At 28.4% G+C, this 20,213-nt stretch overlaps 1 protein-coding gene across 4 annotated transcripts in view; it reads left to right on the forward strand.

Moving 5' to 3' along the window:
* Window positions 1–20,213, forward strand: part of LOC100198472 (polycystin-2) — a 93,581-nt gene that overhangs the window by 61,812 nt on the left and 11,556 nt on the right. For all 4 annotated transcript variants that reach the window (XM_065813935.1, XM_065813936.1, XM_065813937.1 and 1 more), the window contains exons 10-12: window positions 10,230–10,629; window positions 17,006–17,187; window positions 19,846–20,199. In XM_065813935.1, coding sequence (XP_065670007.1) covers window positions 10,230–10,629; window positions 17,006–17,187; window positions 19,846–20,199 — 936 coding nt within the window. The remainder of the gene's footprint in view (window positions 1–10,229; window positions 10,630–17,005; window positions 17,188–19,845; window positions 20,200–20,213) is intronic.

Raw genomic sequence — 20,213 nt, forward strand, 5'->3', positions numbered from 1 at the left:
ATATACAACTAGTGGCAAATACAACTAGTCACCAGTTCACCAGAAAGAATATAAGAGCATAAAAGTTTTTAGAACAACAAGAAGCATACAACTTCAACAACTTCTTTATTTCTGGGTATGTTCATGATTTTTTTATTGTGAAATCAAGAGCACTGACTACTGTTATTTAAAAAATAAGGTTATTGATAAACAAAAAAAAAAAATGTTTTGTTCAATATTTTATAAGCTTACAAAAATTTGACTTTGTTTGTATCATTTTTGTTTAATGAAATTAAAATTTATAGGCTCTGCTAACTCAGCAACAAGGATAAAAACACAATTATTGCAACATTTGGGTTGCACTAACCGGGGTGTTTCCTCATGGTTGTTCGGTGGCACGGAATGACTCGTTTTCTCCATGTCTGACTGAAAATTTATAAAAAATGCCTGTCAGTAGCCCGGCAGGACAACTGTGTTTTACTTATAAAAGTGTGTTTATTAATAAAATCATGTTTTGATATATGAAGATTTTATTCGTTGCGATGATTTTAAAGAAAACTTTAAAAAGCATTTAAAGTTGTATACATTTCATTTAATAATGTATGTTACGGTGCGTTAGTATAAGTTTGTTAAATTTATATAACAGTGTGTTACGGTGCATTAGTATAAGTTTGTTAAATTTATATAACAGTGTGTTATATAACGGTGCCTTAACCCACTATAGATCATAGTTCTAATCGGTTCTGATGTATATTAAATATATATAGTTGTCAAAATACAATATTTCTACCAATTTTCACAAAAAATACTAGAATTCTGACCAAGAAAGAGCTTATGATTAAGAAAAATTGCCAATTAACAATCAGAACAAATGATATTATCAAACCATGATGTTTATTTCACCTAAAAAATGTATTTATTTAAAATCTTATTCAAATTTGGACAAGCGATTGTGATTTTAAGAAGATTTTTTTTATAAAAAAATCTTCAGTGTGAATTTTTTTGTTACAAACATTTATAATTTATGATACCGCAAAATTTATTATTTCAATTTTTCTCATCTTTTCATAATTCACAGACATGATCATTTGATGGAAATATGTCATAGTCAACAAAATATCATACAGATGCTATAATATTTTAAAAATGCCTTAACTACACTGAGTTAGTAAAATAATTTTTTTTTAACTTTGTCAAGCAAACTTAACATAATAAAAAACATTATTAAAATGCACGTGAAAAATCATTATTGGAACACAATTAGTAATACGCCTGAAATTTCTTTTTTCCAAAAATAAAAAGTCTTAGTACAGGGTGACCAGAAAGTTCTGGCACTCATTTTTATTAGTTTATTAGACTTAAGAAAATATATTATTTTTCAATATTTTTGTTTCCATTTCATTTCTATGTCAATTCTTAATCGTATTCAGGCATTTTTTTTATTTAAATCTATTTTATTTTTAGTATGAAAGTTACAAAAGACCTTCAAGTTTCTATAGAGCATTTGTTCTTTAGTGGATGCACTGGAGCAGAGATAGCAAAAAGACTTAAAATTCTTTGAAGAATTGTCTATAACAATTTGAAACGTTTAAAGGAGACAGGCAGCACCCAAGATGAGCCTAGAAGTGGAAGACCACCAACATCAAGTAGCAAAATTATTATCAAAAAAGTGCGTCATAGAATTCATCGAAATCCAAGGAGGTTGATAAGAAAAATGGCAAATGATTTGCCATTTTTCTTATGGACCTCCTTCTCATCGACCTCCTAAAACTTATCCCATACAAGGTCCAAAAAGCTTATCTTCTCACAGACAATATGAAGAAAGTAACAATGGAAAGATGCAAGCTTTTGCTCAAAGGTTTTTCTTCAGCGCGCCACTCAGGAATTGTTTTCACTGATGAATGTTCATTCAATGTTGAAGATTTCTTAAACCATCAAAATGATCGGATATTGTCCAGAAGTATCAGTGATGCAAACATGAAGGGTAGAATTGCTTCTCGTTCAGGACATCTGCAATACGTTATGGTTTTTGGAGGGATAACTTCGGTGGCAAAACTCCATTAGTTTTTGTGGATTCTGGAGTTAAAATTAACAGTCAAAACTATTCAAATGATGTTTTTATAAAAGAAGTACTTCCATGGTCCCAATCACACTTTCAAAGCCCTGGACATTTCAACAGGATTCAGCTCCTGCCCACAAGGCAAAAATTGTTCACGGGTGGTGCAAAAACAATTTTCCAGATTTTATCAGCGCCCAAGAATGGCCTCCTTACTCGCCAGATCTCAACCTGTTGGATTATTCCGTGTGGTCAGTTTGGAAGACCAATGCATGTTCTATCCCTCATAGGAATTTGGACTCTTTCGCCGAGCACTTCAGAAGGAATGGAATAATCTTTCTCCAGAATACCTGCGCGCCACAGTCAATGATTTCCCCAAGAGACTTAGGGCCTGTATCAAAGCTAAAGGCGGTTATTTTAAAATCTAATGTTGTAATGTGATTGTTAGTTGTGAGAAAAAAGTTTATTTTTAATCTTATTCACCTTTTTTTAATTTAGTCGTTTTTATGGCAATTTTACAATGTGTCAGAACTTTCTGGTCACCCTGTATAATGAAAAATGTTCAAAACATTAAAGACATAATTTTTTTAACATTCAACTAAATTAAATTTGATTTAAGATTGAGAGAGAACAATAGAATATTTTTCTATACATAAAACATTTTTTTGCAGTTTTTGATTTCATTATTTTTGCTTCATGTAATGAAACCTTTGTTAAGATTTGCAAAAACAAACAATACGAAACAGATCTCGACTATGACCGCACATCTTTAATTCAATTAATAAATTAATTAATTTAATTTTGAATAAACTGTTTCTTATTAGTAGTAGCCAAACACTTAATTTTTTTTTCTTTATTAGTTTTTCAAACATTTAAATTTTTTTTCTTCATTAGTTTCACCTGAGAAAAAATGCAAAAAAAAAGCTTTTACACCGGACTACTGATTATCATAGCAGACAACTCAAATGAGAAATAAAAACTGTTTTAGTTGCCCGCAGGGTGACTGGGGAAAAACCAGAGGGTACACTGCTGACTACATAAAAAATGCTGGATTTTCACCGGTAATTGCTCCTGTATAGCTGGACTTAAAGCACCCTGTAGTCATCTGGCTGCTTGTTCAAAATACAAGAATGTGCTTAACTAAAACTAAACTAGAAATCGTGGGTTTGCCCAACTTGCAAGGATACAAAACAAAAAACTAAAACAAAAAGATTTTAGGAGTTCTTCAGTTAAACAACAACACTATTACTCATATTTACAAGTCTGCAAACAGTAAAAACAATGTTATCCATTAAGTAAATTTGACTTATAGATATTTAACATTTAAAATATCAAACTTTCTCAATCACCCAATAACTTGCCCAACATGAATCCATTACATTGGCAAGCTGTCTAAAATTGTCCACTTCTTCAGCAGGGAGCTGACTTCTTCCTTCAGTGAATGCTGACACTTTTAATATTTCACCTTTTGTTGCAACTTATTTTTAATTTGAAAACCTCGATCTGCTAGAATAAGATCACCAGTTGCTAACATCTTGAGAAAACCTGACTGTATGGTAATCTGCTTATCTGAAACACGATTACCCCAACCATCAGAACAGAAACTTACAGAACCTGTTATGGTGATGCTTATTAGATAATTAATGGCATTACTATTCTTGCATGCTGACCATGACTGAGCCTTAGAGTTTAGTCCTAGGCATCTTTGTGTAAATATTTATTATTATCTGTATAAATATTTATTATTCCCTTGCCTTGGGGCTCTTGGTTGAGTAAAGGCTAGAAAAAGTGTCTCAATAAAAATACTCATCTTAGGCAGATGTTACATGCGTCCACCTTCTGTCTTATTACAGGTCTCTTAGGCAAAGACTTTAGAAGTAAGAAGAATAACTCTGTTAACAAGCCTTGAACTTCTTCTTTATCTATCAGGCTGTCATAGGTGTAAACCTGTGTTACATTGTTTCCTGCCTAGGATGATAAATTCTGGATCTTCTTGACTCTTCTCATAGGTTTTTGCTTGCACCTCCTTGATAGTGGCTATGCAACTCTTCCTGTTATCTCCTAATGATTGTACAGCTCTAAAACTCAGTTTAATGGTTCTGAGGCTGCCTGATAGTAAGGTTTCCCGAACTCTGTGGTAGTTCTCAGAGAGGCTGATTCCATCAACAGCTGCAAAATATCACAGTATTAACAGTGCTATGTTGCGCATGGATGGTGTCCCTGTTAATGCTTTTGGTGCACATTGTCGAAGCCACATAAGAAGCCCTATGTTACATTTTAGGGTTAATTAATAGGACTGAGAAAATTGCATAGCTTATTGCTTATGAGGCCATGCTCTATCTATGAATGAGTCAAGTTCTTTTTATACTTAAATCGTGCCAAAAGTAACCTAAAATACTAAACATAAAAAACCATCCCCACCACCTGTGAAACCAAACCAAAGTGTTTTAATACATCTTTTTCTAATATTCGTGGTCTGCAAAGCAACCATCCATCAGTTGAATCTTACATATTTCAACATTCATCAGACTTGCTTGCTCTTTGTGAGACTAATTTAAATTCTGCTATTCCTTCTTCTGATCTCAGTGTTGATGGATATTATCCTTTGATTCTCAAAGACTCCAATAGTCACATGCTTGGCTTAGTGGTATACATACGCATCAATTAACCTATTTGTTGTGAAATCAGGTTCGAATCCTTTGACCATTCTTTTCTTTGCTTCCGCTTAGCACCTTTTCACTCTATCACCTTTCTCTTTGTTATTTATCGTTCTTCTTCTTCCCAAGACTGCACTCTTTTAGATATAATTTCTGATCAAATTGACCATGTGCTCTCTCCTTACCCCTCTGCCAATATTGTTATTATTAGTGAATTTAATGCTAATTACACTGAATGGCTTAGCTCTAACGCCATCCTGCTGGCACTAAAGCCTATAACTTCTGCATTTCTCTATCTCTTACTCAAATAGTTAACTTTGTGACTCATTTTCTTGACAACCCTAATCATTTACCTTCACTCCTTGATTTAAGTCTGGTTTCTGATCCTAGCTTGAGTTCAGTTTCTCATTTTTCTCCTTTAGGTAGTTCTGACAATGCAATGATCTCTTTAAATCATTCATACTTCATTTTCGGACTCACCCTATCATCGCACTTCTTACTACTACCCTAAAGCTGACTAGGATTCTTTTCGTGATTTACTTCATGATAGTCCTTGGGCTGATGTCTTTTTTCTTCCAGCTGAAAAATGGGCCTATGTAACCTCCTGGATTCAGACAGGAATTGAAGCTTTCATTCCTTTTCATTGGATCCAAGTTAAGCCTCATTCTACTCCATGATTTTCACTCTCTTGTGCAGCTGCTATATCTAATTGTAATCATTTTTTTTCATCTTTTTCAAAAGAACAACTCTCTTGAGAACAAACAGCTATTTATTATTGCAAGAAATTGATGTACAAAAGTGCTGTCAGATGCTAAGCTCCATTATTTATTGAAGTTAGGCTTCAGATACTTTTGGAAAATCTTCAACAGCATTGTTAACAAGGGTAGGCCTAACATTACATCTTTCATTCATGGGACTGAACTTATTACCTCTCCCAAGGATAAAGCAGAACTTTTTGCCAATAATTTTTCTTCTAATTCGACTCTCGAATCTTATGAGCATTCTCTTTCTTCCATTTCAATATAACATGTTAATCCGTTATTAGACATTCAAATCACTTCAGCGTACATTGCTAAATTCATATCTCAATTAAATTCTTCTACAGCTTGTGGTCCAGACAACATTCCTGTCATAGTCTCACAAAGTTGTTCTCCAGAGCTCCCTTCAATTCTGTCTAAACTCCCTGCTGAAAAATGGCATCTGTTGTTTCATTTTTCAAAAACTCCAGTGAACATTCTGACTTCTCCAATTATCGTCTGATCAGTCTTCTTTCTATTATTAGAGAGGTCTTTAATAAACAAATTTCTCACATTCCATCTTGAGTCAAATAAGTTAATGTCTGACAATCAATACGGTTTTCGATCCTCTCACTCTACGGCTGACTTGCTAACTGCTGTGACTCAAAGATTTTATTGTGCATAAGATGGAGGTAGAGAGGCTAGAACTATTGCTCTTGACATATCTAAGGCAATCGACAAAGTTTGACATGCTGGTCTTCTCCATAAGCTTGTTTCATAAGGTGTATCTGGGAAAGTTTTTGAAGTTATCAAATCGTTTCTTTCTAACAGCTTTATTATAGTCATCCTTGAAGGCCAACACTCTTCTTTATTTCCTGTAACTTCTGGGTACTTCAATGTTTTATCTTTGGTCCTGTTTTGTTTGTTATCTACATTAATGACCTTTCCGACAACCTTATTTTTTTGTTTTTGTTTTGTTATTTCACCTCTCCAAGGCCGAGAAGGCCACTACAGATAAGGAGGCTACTTAATTGTGGTTATAACCCTCTCTCAACTCTATAACTCCGAAACACTAACCTTGACAAACAAGGCCGCTGCGCGGAGAAACAAGTTGAGCGCGGTACTACCAGGGACATGGTGGGGATCGAACTCGGAACCTCTCGTTTATAAAGCGAGCGCTCTACCACGACACCACTACCTTACATCTAAAATAGCTCTTTTTGCTGATGACTCAACTTTATACTTCTGTCTTGACAAAATGTCTGACAAAAGTTGCATCTCTTTCTCTTTTCTACAAATTCTATCATGATTCAATCACCTACCATGCTTAAAGAGCTATTATCTCTAGTTTCATTTACTAAAACTTATTTTTGATTGACTCGTTATTCATCAAAGTCTGATTCTTTTATTGTATCTGTCCCTGCATGCTCCAAAAACTTTTATTAGTCTAGTTTTTTTCCCCGCACCTCAACACTTTAAAGCTCTCTCCCATTATCATGTTATCCTGATTCATACAACCCTCAACTTTTCAAGTCTTCTATCAACCGTTTCCTTGCTCTATAACTCTATACTTTTTTTTCAGTTACTCCCAACTTTATAGCTTGCAGCCTTGTTGTGAATTAGAATAAATAAAAAAATATCAAAAAATTCAAAACAGTAACCATTAGAAATACAACTTTGGAAATTATGAAAATAATGAATAAGAACTTTTCTCATCGTAATTTGGTCATGCGGATTTATTAAAAATTTTACTCTAGATGCAATAACAACAATCCAACATCGAAATAGTTTTGACACCAAACCATAGTTAATTAAAAACCTGAAAGCAAGGTCTTTTAATAATAACCCTCTATGTAATCGCATTAAAACTAGCAATGAATGGTCTTCTAAGGAAACATTTTTTGTAAAGCATTTAATATGATTTTTAATACTTTTAAAGTCAGGTAAAGTTTTCTGCTCTAATACAAGTGTAAAATAGAACTTTTGCATTGTTTATTGAAACTTGTTTATATGAAAATTGTTGTGACTTAAATTTTATAATTTTTCTTTCCCAACAGATATAATTCTAAATTTTTTTCTATAAGTTCTTATTGTAAGTTATTATATTGATTACAATCATTCTGTGTACCTGAAAATAAATGATACTTTAGATACATATTAAAAAACAGTTTTAAAATCCAAGTAGTGCAACAAAAAAAGTAAATAATAATTTTCTTTTCCAAGCACATTTATAACAATCTTACTTCTGAATTAAAATGTTTTTTTAGAAACATATTTATAATTAAAAATGTTTGGTACAGAGTTAAAAGGATTGTCAGACTTTTTTCCTATAATCAACCAAATCTGAAGTTAGAAGGACAAATTAATAAAAAAAAATTTTGATTTGATGCATACACATACTTTTCAAAATGTTTATTCAAGTTTTAAAGAAAAAAGGAAAACAAATTAGAAAAATTATAATTATTTTAACAGAAATAAAATGATCAAAGTCTTGTACAATATATAAATTTTTCAGACCAGTTTTTTCTTCGAATTGTTTGTAACCATAACTTCCTTTTCTCAACTTGTTTTTTATCTTGTAATTTGTAAAAACTTCTTTTGGTTTCATTATCTTTTTTTCTTACATTTTTGCAACCTATAGCATAGCAGTTATCAGGCATATTTCTTATTTCATTGCAAATTAAATATCTTTTCTGTGTGTTAAATATGATATTTGTTTGCTACAATGCTGCCGACAAATTATGCATGCGCAAAATAATGTAAACATTTAAACCCATCTATTTTGTAATTAAAAAATGTTTTTTGAATTACAAAACATTAACCATTGTTAACCATTAAATTAACCATTAAACATTAAATCATTTCATTCTGAATGGATAATCTACTAAAACTAAAAATTTTGTCTAAATGTTTTTTTAACATTTATTAGACCTTCATATGTTTATTGGGTATATATATATATATATATATATATATATATATATATATATATATATATATATATATATATATATATATATATAAATTAGTATATATTAAATAATATATTAAATATATATATATATATATATATATATATATATATATATATATATATATATATATATATATATATATATATATATATATATATATATATATATACATATATATATATATTTATATATATATAAATATATATATGTATGTATATATATATATATATATATATATATATATATATATATATAAATAAGTATATATTAAATAATATATTAAATATATATATATATATACATATATATATAGATCTATAGTTTGTTGGCTTTGGGAAGAGCGGAAGGAAAAAAGTGATTCTTACGCCAACACATACGTCACTTTTAATTACTTTTGACTTTCGTCCAACATTTTCGTGTTGGACGAAAGTCAAAACCATTAATTTAATTACAAATTAATTGTTATATAAAAAAACCACAAAAACGCAAATTTAATTGACCAGAATGTTTTTAAAAACATTCTGAATGTTTTTAAAACATTCTGAATGTTTTTAACAATATAAACAATATTTTTATTTTTATTTTTTTTAATAAAATGTTTTTATTTTTATTTTTTTTAATAAAATGTTTTTATTTTTATTTTTTTTACTGTAAATCATGCGCGGAGTGTTGCTACATCGACTATCTTATAGCCTGACTCGCAAGGGAGTGCTGCTACATCGACTGACAATTAGCCTGACTCGCAAGGGAGTGCTGCTACATCGACTGACAAATAGCCTGACTCGCAAGGGAGTGCTGCTACATCGACTGACAAATAGCCTGACCCGCAAGGGAGTGCTGCTACATCGACTGAGGGTTTGGTTGGGGCAGGCAGTCTATCATTATTAAAAAAAAAAATTCCAGTCTTGCATTTTAATTTTTACTTTTTGTCAACAAAATATGGAAAAAACTTTCGGACAACATCTAAGGGTTCTATATATATATACACATATTTATATATATATATTTATATATATATATATATATAAAAATATATATATATATATATATATATATGTATATATATATATATATATATATATATATATATATATATATATATATATATATATATATATATATATATATATATATATATATATATTGTTCACATTTCTTTTCTTTTTTATTTGACTCCACTAAATAAGTGATAATAAGTAATGTTACAAATAAATTATTTTTTAATTTGATTTCAAAATCATTAAAAAACCATGTAAACTTAAATCTCCCCTTCACTAGGTTTTATTTTTTGTTATTTTTTATTTGCAAGTAAAGGTTAACAAAATAATCAAATAAATGAAAATATAATGTATAAAAGTAATGAAACAAAAGTTTGTTTAAATGACAGGAAATCAAATTGTGAGTTTAAGTTAAGGAAAAGTTGATTTATATATGAAGACGATCATGCCCATTATTGTAAAGAACATGATAATGATAAAATTCTCTGGTAAATTCTAATAGTTTTTTACCTTGTAAAAATTTGAAAAATTTTATTAATCACATTTAATCAACCCTGAATAAAAAAAAGTTTATTATAATAAACTTGTCTGAGGTAAAATTAAGATTGGTCAGTTACTTAATACATTTTTGTCAATCACTGTTGAAAAAAGCTGAAACAAATACTAGAAGCTGTGTCAATCTATAGAGTACAATATTTATAAATACATAGCATCAATGGTTAACACAAAATTAATACAAAAAAAAAATTTAAGATTTTTATGTTATTTCTAAAGTTAATAGTACTTATTTAAGTAGAAAATAAATAAAGTTGTTTTATAAAATTTAGCTTGCTACTTGAGTTTCCAGCTACTGGTGGTTGCTTCCCAATATTTTATTTTCAAACATTAAAGCTGTTGCGCTATGTGACCTCTATGGATTATTTTGTAATGGCGTGTGAAGCAATATTTATCCTTCTTCTCATTTATTACTCTATTGAAGAAGCAATTGAAATAAAAAAACATGGTACTTCATATTTCTCAGATGTATGGAATGTCATGGATGTTATTATAGTGTTACTGGGTTTTATTTGTGTGATTTTTAATGGTGTTCGCACGCTATCAGTTGCTAATAAGTTACGTATCACGTTGGAGGAACGAGATCAGTACGCAAATTTTGAGATATTGGCTAACATGCAGACAAAATTTAATGACCTTGTAGCAGTTTACATATTTCTTATTTGGATTAAGGTTTGTTATTGTCATGTTTTTAACATGAATTTTTTAATTAAATCAATCTTGTGTTGTAATAAAGTTTGCAACTTGAATTTTTTTATTTTTGATAAGTTCTTAATTATTTTGTTTTATATGTGATATTGTCAGTTTTGTCATGAGTTTTACCTACAAAGTATCTTTGTTCTCTTAAAATAGTAACCTCATCAACAGTCATGCTAAACTTTACTTTATTGTCACTTAATTTTATGTTGTTGTTGTTCTTGTTTTTCATCAAAATCTTTGTGCAGAAATCCATCTTGAGCTATTGACTGGTGAATGTGGTTATGTATCAAATTGAAATGCCATCCATAACCAAATCAGAGGCAATATTTTGAAAATTCTTTTGCGCAAACACGTTGCTAACAGTTTTTTGTCTCTTCTCACTTGCTCTCTCATCTGTTAATATGATTGATTCTGTTGCCTTATCTAAACAAATTCTGTAACTTTTAAGTGATTTTTTAAGGTAGTTAAAGAATCTCCTGAACATTTTATTATTTTGTTACAAAACTGACACTGTCCTTTCAACTCTTGTGTGATTGGATTTTTCTTTTTTGTTGCATATGTCCAAATTGACAATGCTAAAAATATCAATAGAAAATAAGGATATTAAGTAGCCATTTTTCCCATCATTAAAAAAAATTTATAACTGGTAACTATTCAATAATTTTTAAGTTAATATTAATAAGAAGCTGGTTCTAGAAACCCTATTTATAACTTAAGAAACTCTTAAGAAACTTTTAATACTAGATTAGTAAAATAGAACCATTAAAATAAGAAACTCCCTAGTACTAAACTGTGTGCTTAGTTTTTTTTTATAAAAAAATGTTAACTACTAAACAAAGTTATTTATTAAAGTTTCTTATTATCCTATTTTTAAAGATATTTATTAAGTTGTTATTAAAAAAGAAAATAAAATAAAATTACCATTTAAATTAATTACTTAACTTTTAATAAACGTGTTGTCAAAGAAACTTTGAAACTTTTTTAGCAGTTGTTAATGTTTTATTTATATATTGTATAAATTTTATTTTAAACTTTTATCTGAAAATGTTTGAACATATTCAGATTTAAATGAAACTTTATGCTGTTAAAACTCTTAACATTGAAATAGAATTAAATCATTATGGCGAACGCATGAAAATAGTTCTAGGTTTTTAATTTTTTGTTACTTCAATTTTAATTTAAAAAAACAAATAAAACAAAAAAAGTCATTTAAATATTGTTATAAATAAGTATAAAATCATATATACAGTGCTGGCGAAAAGTCTTGCAACAAGGCACAATTTTACACAAATCAATGTTTGCAATGAGTACACAAATGCAAAAAGTCTTGCAACATCATAATTACTTTTCATAATTACTTCCAAAAACAATAATACTTCCAAAAATATTATATTTTCACCAAAAACAAGTTCAATTATTTTTATTACATTGTATAATCATTTTAAACAGATGTACTATTAATATTAGGTAGGATATCCTTTGTTTTTTAACACAGCACTAATTCGTTTGGGCATGGATTTGGCAAGATTTTCACATAGTCCTGATGTAATTTCTGTACACCATACATGGCAAATAGCATTTTTTAAACCATCTAATGAACTGCAGTTCTTAGCAGATACACGCTTCTTGATTAATATCCAAAGATTTTCAATTGGGTTGAGATCTGGAGAATTTCCAGGCCAATCAAGCAACTGTATGTTTTTTGATCCAAGCCACTGCTTCACAGACTTCGCAGTGTGGCATGGTGCTGAATCATGTTGAAAAATTGTGCACTGATGAATAATCATGAAATTGATTAGAGATTCATCCAAAACGTTAAGGTACTTTTTTGCATTCATAGTTTCTCCTTTGGGCAAAAAGTATAAATCTCCGAGGCCATGAGCAGAAAAACAACCCCACACCATTACAGAAGGTGAATGCTTCACAGTTTTGCATGTGTATTTAGGATTGGTAGGATTAGAACTAGTAGGTCGACGAACAAAAAGCTTAACATCAGAGAACTGACGAAACATGGACTTGTCACTGAACATCACCTGTGTCCACTGCTCTTCTGTCCAATCTTGAAGCTTCTTGCAGAACTCAATGTGCTTTTTTCTCATCTTTTCAGTTACTAATGGCTTCTTAAATGGCCTTTGTGCAGGTAAATTTAATTCCGCAGAAAGTCTGTGACGGATTGTGCACTTTGAGACATTAGAAAGTGTTGGTATGCTGTTCTGTAGGTCACCAGAGGTTATTGAAGGATTCATCTTGACCATTGTTACCATCCTGAGGTCAGTATGCTGTGAAGTGACTCTAGGACGTCCAGACCTCTTTTTAGGAGACAGGGGGATAACCTGTTTTACAACACGCCAAATTGTAGTGCATTCAACCATGTAAATTGTTGCAATGTTTGCATGAGACATACCACTTTTAGCAAGACGTTGAATGCATGCTTTTTCTTTTTTACTAAGCTGCCGAATCTTAGCCATGATTATCACTGAATTAACTGTTTAAGCTACATAATTGTCTTTATAAATATATTTATACCTAAAGATAAAAATATAAGATAATAACACTGAGCCTACTGGCGTGGAAACATTGATTTGTGTAAAATTGTGCCTTGTTGCAAGACTTTTTGTCAGCACTGTAATTTAGTAGAAAATCACTTATCAAAAATTTTTTACACTGTCTTTCATCAATAAAGACTCATGAGAAATGAATGATTAAATTAACAAAACTTCAACTATATTACTATAATACCAAAAATTAGATTACAGAAAGTCGAAAATGTCTTAACTACTGTAAATTTTCACACATTTGTAGAATATGCTGACACTATTATAAAAAGATTTCTTCAGAATTGTTTACTTCTGCTTCTTTTTTTTTTTTTTAAAGGGGGGATTTAATATAATTGTTTTTTTTTCAATTCCAATTTTTTGTTTAATAAACATTCTTGTTTTGCATATTTAATTGTTTCAAATTTTTTGTGTAAGCATAATATATACTTTTTGGGAATATTATTATATGCAGGTGCTGTTTTAAGGATGGACCAATTCATTATAAAATCAGCAATACTTTTATCTTTTAATTCCCATATGTATTTTAACTGATGGTGTTTTATGAATACTTTTTATTTTTAATGGCTTATGACTGGCAAACATTTTTATCATTCATACTCTGAGGAAACAATACATTTATATACCATGTTTTATGATAAAAATTTTCCACTCATTAGACAATTGTTTTTTTGTGCAACTGTAGCTAACTGTAACATATTTTTGTGCAACTGTACACACCTATCCAAAAACGGTCCCAACCTCAATTTTGAGGACCAAAAAAACGACCGATGGAGCATTAATCTACAAGGTCTTAGGTATCACCAGATGTAAAAATTAAAATCTAATCTCTATAGCCAAAGGAGAAAAATACATTTAAAGTTTTATAGCACTTTGCGCTATTGATCGCACTTTGAGCCTCGTTGTAAATCTATTTATTTATTTTTTTCACTTTTGGGTTATGGAGTTTTTAAAAAATATCAAAAACTCTTTACATGTATGTGTTGGCTACAACCTGACAAAAGAATAGCTCTTTAACACTTGCGGTTTGTGTACAGGAACCTAAAGTATAGGGTATGGCATTAAAAGCCTTTTTAAAAAGAGACAACGGATGCTTTACGTTTTTATTTTAACCTTATTATCGACTATGGAAGTTTCAAATTAATAGAATGAAGCCTTGGTATGTATCTTTCAGGCAAAAAAAAAGGAGCAAGATATCTTTTATCTGTGCAAAGATATAGCTCTTAAAGTAGGAATCTCGCCATTGAAAAAACGGCCAAAATATAGCAGCTTTTTGTGGTTTTTATGCTTTTTAAAGATTTAAAGTTACATCAAATAATTAATTTAGTAACAATATCATGTGACTAGTGGATATGGGATTCTATAGTTGTTAGACTTCACATTTTGTTTCAACAATTTTTGAATTTGTGGTCTTGTTTGTTGTTACAGCCAGTTCTTGCATCTTTTTATTTGAAAGACCAGTATTGATTTGAACGTGAACCATGTCCAAAGTAGCTAGAGAAGTTTTTGATACGTACTGAGCTCTGGAGGGACCTGGAGTAATAGTTAAAGCTTTACCACTTTCTCTGCTCAACCTAATTGTGCCCTGTGGAGAAGATACCTTTTGAGTTTATATATATATATATATATATATATATATATATATATATATATATATATATATATATATATATATATATATATATATATATATGTATATATATATATATATATATATACATGTATATATATCTATATATATATATATATATATACATGTATATATATCTATATATATATATATATATATATATATATATATATATATATATATATGTATATATATATATATATATATATATATATGTATATATATATATATATATAAAAGAAATATATATATATATAAATATATATAGAAATCTCTCTCTATATAAAAGGCATTGTTTGATGTTATATATATATATATATATATATATATATATATATATATATATATATATATATATATATATATGTATATATATATATATATATATATATATATGTATATATATATAAAAGAAATATATATATATAAATATATATAGAAATCTCTCTCTATATAAAAGGCATTGTTTGATGTTAAATATATATATATATATATATATATATATATATATATATATATATATATATGTATATATATATATATATGTATATATATATATATATATATGTATATATATATATATATATATATGTATATATATATATATATATATATATATGTATATATATATAAAAGAAATATATATATAAATATATATAGAAATCTCTCTATATATAAAAGGCAATGTTTGATGTTAGCTATAGGCCTAAAAACCTCTGGACCAATCAATACCAAACTTGGCACAGGCACTTAGTAGGCCTAAGCGGTGGTTTTGGCCAGGTTCGGGCCACCAGCAGCCCCTCCTAACCCTAACCCTGAGAAACCTGTGCGAAGTGCCGGGTAATTCAGCTAGTATATATATATATATATATATATATATATATATATATATATATATATATATATATATATTAATCAAATTGGGTTGGTTTTTCTTGACTAATGTGCATTTTGTATTGCCAAATTCTTTCCATTAATTTTTGTTGAACTGCATTCAAGCTCTCTTTTGTGAAGGTTTCAAACTTCTGTAATACCTCTCAAGCCAATAATTGATCTTCCAATTATTATTTTACCATTTTAGCCATTCGCTACTTTCCATTCATCAGGACAGTTAGGCCTATTATCAAGACAGCTACCATGGTTATTTTTCTCAAGTACATACTTGTACATACAGTTTATACTTTCACTGCCTAGCATATCAATACATACAGTTTATACTTTCAGTACATACAGTTTATACTTTCACTGCCTAGCATATCAATACATACAGTTTATACTTTCAGTACATACAGTTTATACTTTCACTGCCTAGCATATCAATAATACTTTGGCATTATAAGCTAAAGGTAAGTCTAGCCATCAGATAAAATTGTTGTCGGGATATTGTTGATGTATAAACCCAGTTAATACAATTTCTTTGTATTTTATTTGCATTTTATTTGACTGTCTAATTGTCCAAAGTCATTCTTATATGATTAATTCATAGGAATGACTTCACTCCATAGCTATACTTTACTTTTAATTTTTTCTTTTATCCCTAAAGTCTTGCGCTTTCTTTGTCAGACTGTAAGGTTTTACAAAGCAAAATAAGATTTAACATTCAAAATAAAGTTCTTGTTAAAAATGTTTTAAATTGTGACTGTTGCTGCTCACATGATTTGCTAATTTGATTTAATTTAGTGTATTTGGTGTTGTACTTTGTTTTAAGCAATTTTCAGGTGTGTTGGCTTTTTTTATAATGGTTGCTTAGGGATAGTTATCAAAATAAGCAGCAAGCTATATAGTCTTGTTTTTTGATTTTTTTCTATTTAAAATTTCTCTATTAAGTTTCTTTATTATACATTTTTAGATGGTTTTTTACTTGAAAATGTTTTTCTCACATTTTTCATTTATTGAAATCATTTTTATGAGTGAAAAGCATTCATTTTAATTAACAAGATTTTATATTATTTATATATTTTATTATTGTTAATACATAGTTATATATTGTCTAGTTTACATTAACACTAGGTCATATGTTTCCTTATACTAATTTGCACATAAGGCATTTCATTTTGTGAAGTTTAGTTTTTGAAGGAACACCTGTTTTTAAATAGATTGAATTTTTTTATTTAATTTTAAATTTACAAACTGTTAATACTAAAATATTTTTCTTTATTTTTAGTTATTCAAGTATCTCTCATTTAACAAAACAATGACACAGTTACAATCAACTCTCTCTCGTTGTGCTAAAGATATTGCTGGTTTTTCAGTGATGTTTTTTATTGTTTTCTTTGCCTATGCCTTATGGGGCTACCTACTTTTAGGGCCTCAATTAATCGATTACTCTACGTACTTAAACAGCATGTTAGTTTTTTTATTCTTAGTAGTTGAAAATTTTTTTTTAACGATTTTTATGTATATACTAGCATTTCTTGGTTTATAAATACAATTAGTTCATAGAAAGACTTAAAAATATAAAACTGTTAAATAGTTTTTAAATATAAGTAAAAATTTTTACACGGAATTAATGGTTTAATACTATTAATATTTCATTTGTTATTGTAATTCTAGTTTAGAATTTCTAAATGAAATGTTAATTACTAATTGCAGAACTGTACCTTGAGCTACATAGTTTGATTCTAGTAATAGTATCAAACTGTGTATTCATAAATATTCTTGAGCTTCATAGTTTGATTCTAGTATCAAATTGTGTATTTACAAATATTATTTATTTGTAATCATCCTAGAAATTCTAGGGTTAATTTTACTAATAGTTGCAGATCATTTATTTTGAGGCACAATTCTGCATACTTTAACTTACCTAAAAATTCTCTTATAATAGTATTGTTAAGTCTTATATTTTGCAGATATTTTAAGATGCAATTTGCAATTAACCCAGACATGCTAGGTTTAATTATATTAGAAGTATCTGTTAATATTACTATATCTAATCTGTAATAAATTAAATGTAATGTTAAATTCCAAATAACTTTAGGTTTGAGTATGTCAATTACTGGTAGGTAAAATAATGTTTATCAAAAAACATTATTTTACCTACCAGTAATTGACATACTCAATACTGGTAGGTAAAATAATATAATAATAGTAGTTTTTAAGTTTTTGTATAAATAAGATTTTTGTATAATTCAAATTTTTAAAAATATTTTAATAAAAGTTAATGTTATTTCCATTTTATTGTTATTATCCAAAAAAGTTATTGTTATTTTAGTAATTTTAACTGTCCACAAAAATCCCCAAAAAAGTGATATATTTTGTATTCCAGTTTTATTTAAAAAAAAAATTTTAATACTATAAAAGTATAGAAATATTGATAATTTTTCAATATTAAACCAAATCAGAATAAATTAGTATTGGATAGTAGTTGTTCAAAGTATTTTTTGTATAATGCACTCTATATTTTAACAATCGTGTATGTTCAACTTAGAGAGATCATTTACAGGTATAGTGTGCTTTTTTCAATTTTCAAAAAACTGTAAAAAACTTTTTTAGTTTTCCAAAAATTGAAAAAAGGTTTTGACTCTTGAAAAAATTTAAAACGTTTCTTATTGTAATCCCAAAATAAATAGTAGTTAAAGTTAGTTTTGAAATTTTTTTTTTTTATGAAACACATTTTGTTTTTTATGAAACACATTTTAAAAACCTTTGTACTGGAAAAAGTGTAAAAAAAGATAAGGAATGCAAAAAAAAAAAAAAAATCTAAGACAAGTAAGATAACATAAATCATAGTATAATTTAAAACATATATAGCTTATAGGCCAAGCCTATTGTTTGAGTTTTTTTCTAACTATCATCATAAACTACATATTTTAAAAAACTTGGTTTGTATGCCACTGTAGGATTTCATCACTAAAATATTCATAGCCTGTATTATACTTCTTAAGGTCACTAATTTTTTTTCCGTTGATCTCTGTTTTTCCAGCTGGACATGTGATAACTGTTGGGAGTTCTGGAACTGCAGAATATTTTTTGAATATGAACCTTAAGTAGGTGAAACTGTCAATAAAGTGCTAAGTAACTACTTTTCGTAGGTTTGTTTTGCTGTAATAAAACTCTTTGCAGATGGATACTTTATAAGAAATCCTGTCTTATTTTCTAATTCCCCTCCTAAAAGTTTCAACTGAGTTGACAGTTTGTCTTTTTGTGAAAATGTGGCCACCAAGTATTCAAAGGTTTATCATGTTGTTTGTTACTTGGTGAACAGTAAAATGCTCTGATTTATTGAAACCCAAAGATATTTATAGACAAAATACAACCATTGAAAGGCTTATTAGTTCATGTGTTTCTGCATAAGACGGTGTGGCTAAAGTTGGACTTTCATAATCTATAATAAAATCATTTTTGACAAAAATAATACTTGACATGTTTCTGAAATTATCAATTCAAATGTGCAATTCTTCTGTTTTTATTTGCCTTAAGCTTTACATAATTATACAATTCTTCTGAATATAAGTTTAATGACACCATGCCATTATGTGTAATGATTATGAAATGTAATAGAAGACTAAAAACTTATGTAATGGAAAACTAAAGGCTTTTTATGCTCTCTTAAAAAAAATAGAATCTCTGTAGGAGGATATTTCCAAAACATGTCGATCTGACAGCATTTAATGTTTTAAATGCGTCAATATACTCCTTCAAATTGAGTTTGGAATTTTATTTAATTCTTGCATAATTTATATATTAACATATTCTAACATCACAGCTATGTTTTTAGCATAACAGTGATGTTATAATATACTGTCATTGTAAAAACATTCCCATAATCATAAATTTTGTTTCCCATAATCATAAATCATAAGTAAAATAAACATATAAAATCATAAATTTTGCCATAATGTATTTGCCCGTATAAAAACATACCAGTATAAAAGTCATAAATATTTTTATAGTTTTTTTTTTTTTACCCTTATAAGTAGTCCTGTGATTCTTTTTTTTTTCTTCCATATATTTGTTTTTAAATAATCATCAAATATTTTTTTGCAATAAAACACTTTTGTTTAGATTTGCATGTTTTCGTATTATTCTTGGTGACTTTGCTTGGTCTGATATAAATGGTGCTGCACCAAGTATGGGCCCAATATTTTTCATTTCTTATGTATTCATGGTGTTTTTTATTTTGATTAACATGTTTTTGGCCATTATTAATGACACTTATTCTGAAGTGAAATCAGATCTTGCAGAACAAAAAGATGAATTTGAAATTGGTGATTACTTTAAAAAAGGATATGATAAAATGATGAGCAATTTATCTTTTAAACGAGAAAAAATTGTTGACATTCAAAAAGCTCTTCAAACTGCTGATGTGAATTGTGATAATATGTTAGACTTCGAAGAATGGAGAGCAGAGTTGAAATTGTAAGATACTTAAA

The sequence above is a fragment of the Hydra vulgaris genome, chromosome 12 (genome assembly GCF_038396675.1).
Source record: "Hydra vulgaris chromosome 12, alternate assembly HydraT2T_AEP".
NCBI lineage: Eukaryota > Metazoa > Cnidaria > Hydrozoa > Anthoathecata > Hydridae > Hydra > Hydra vulgaris.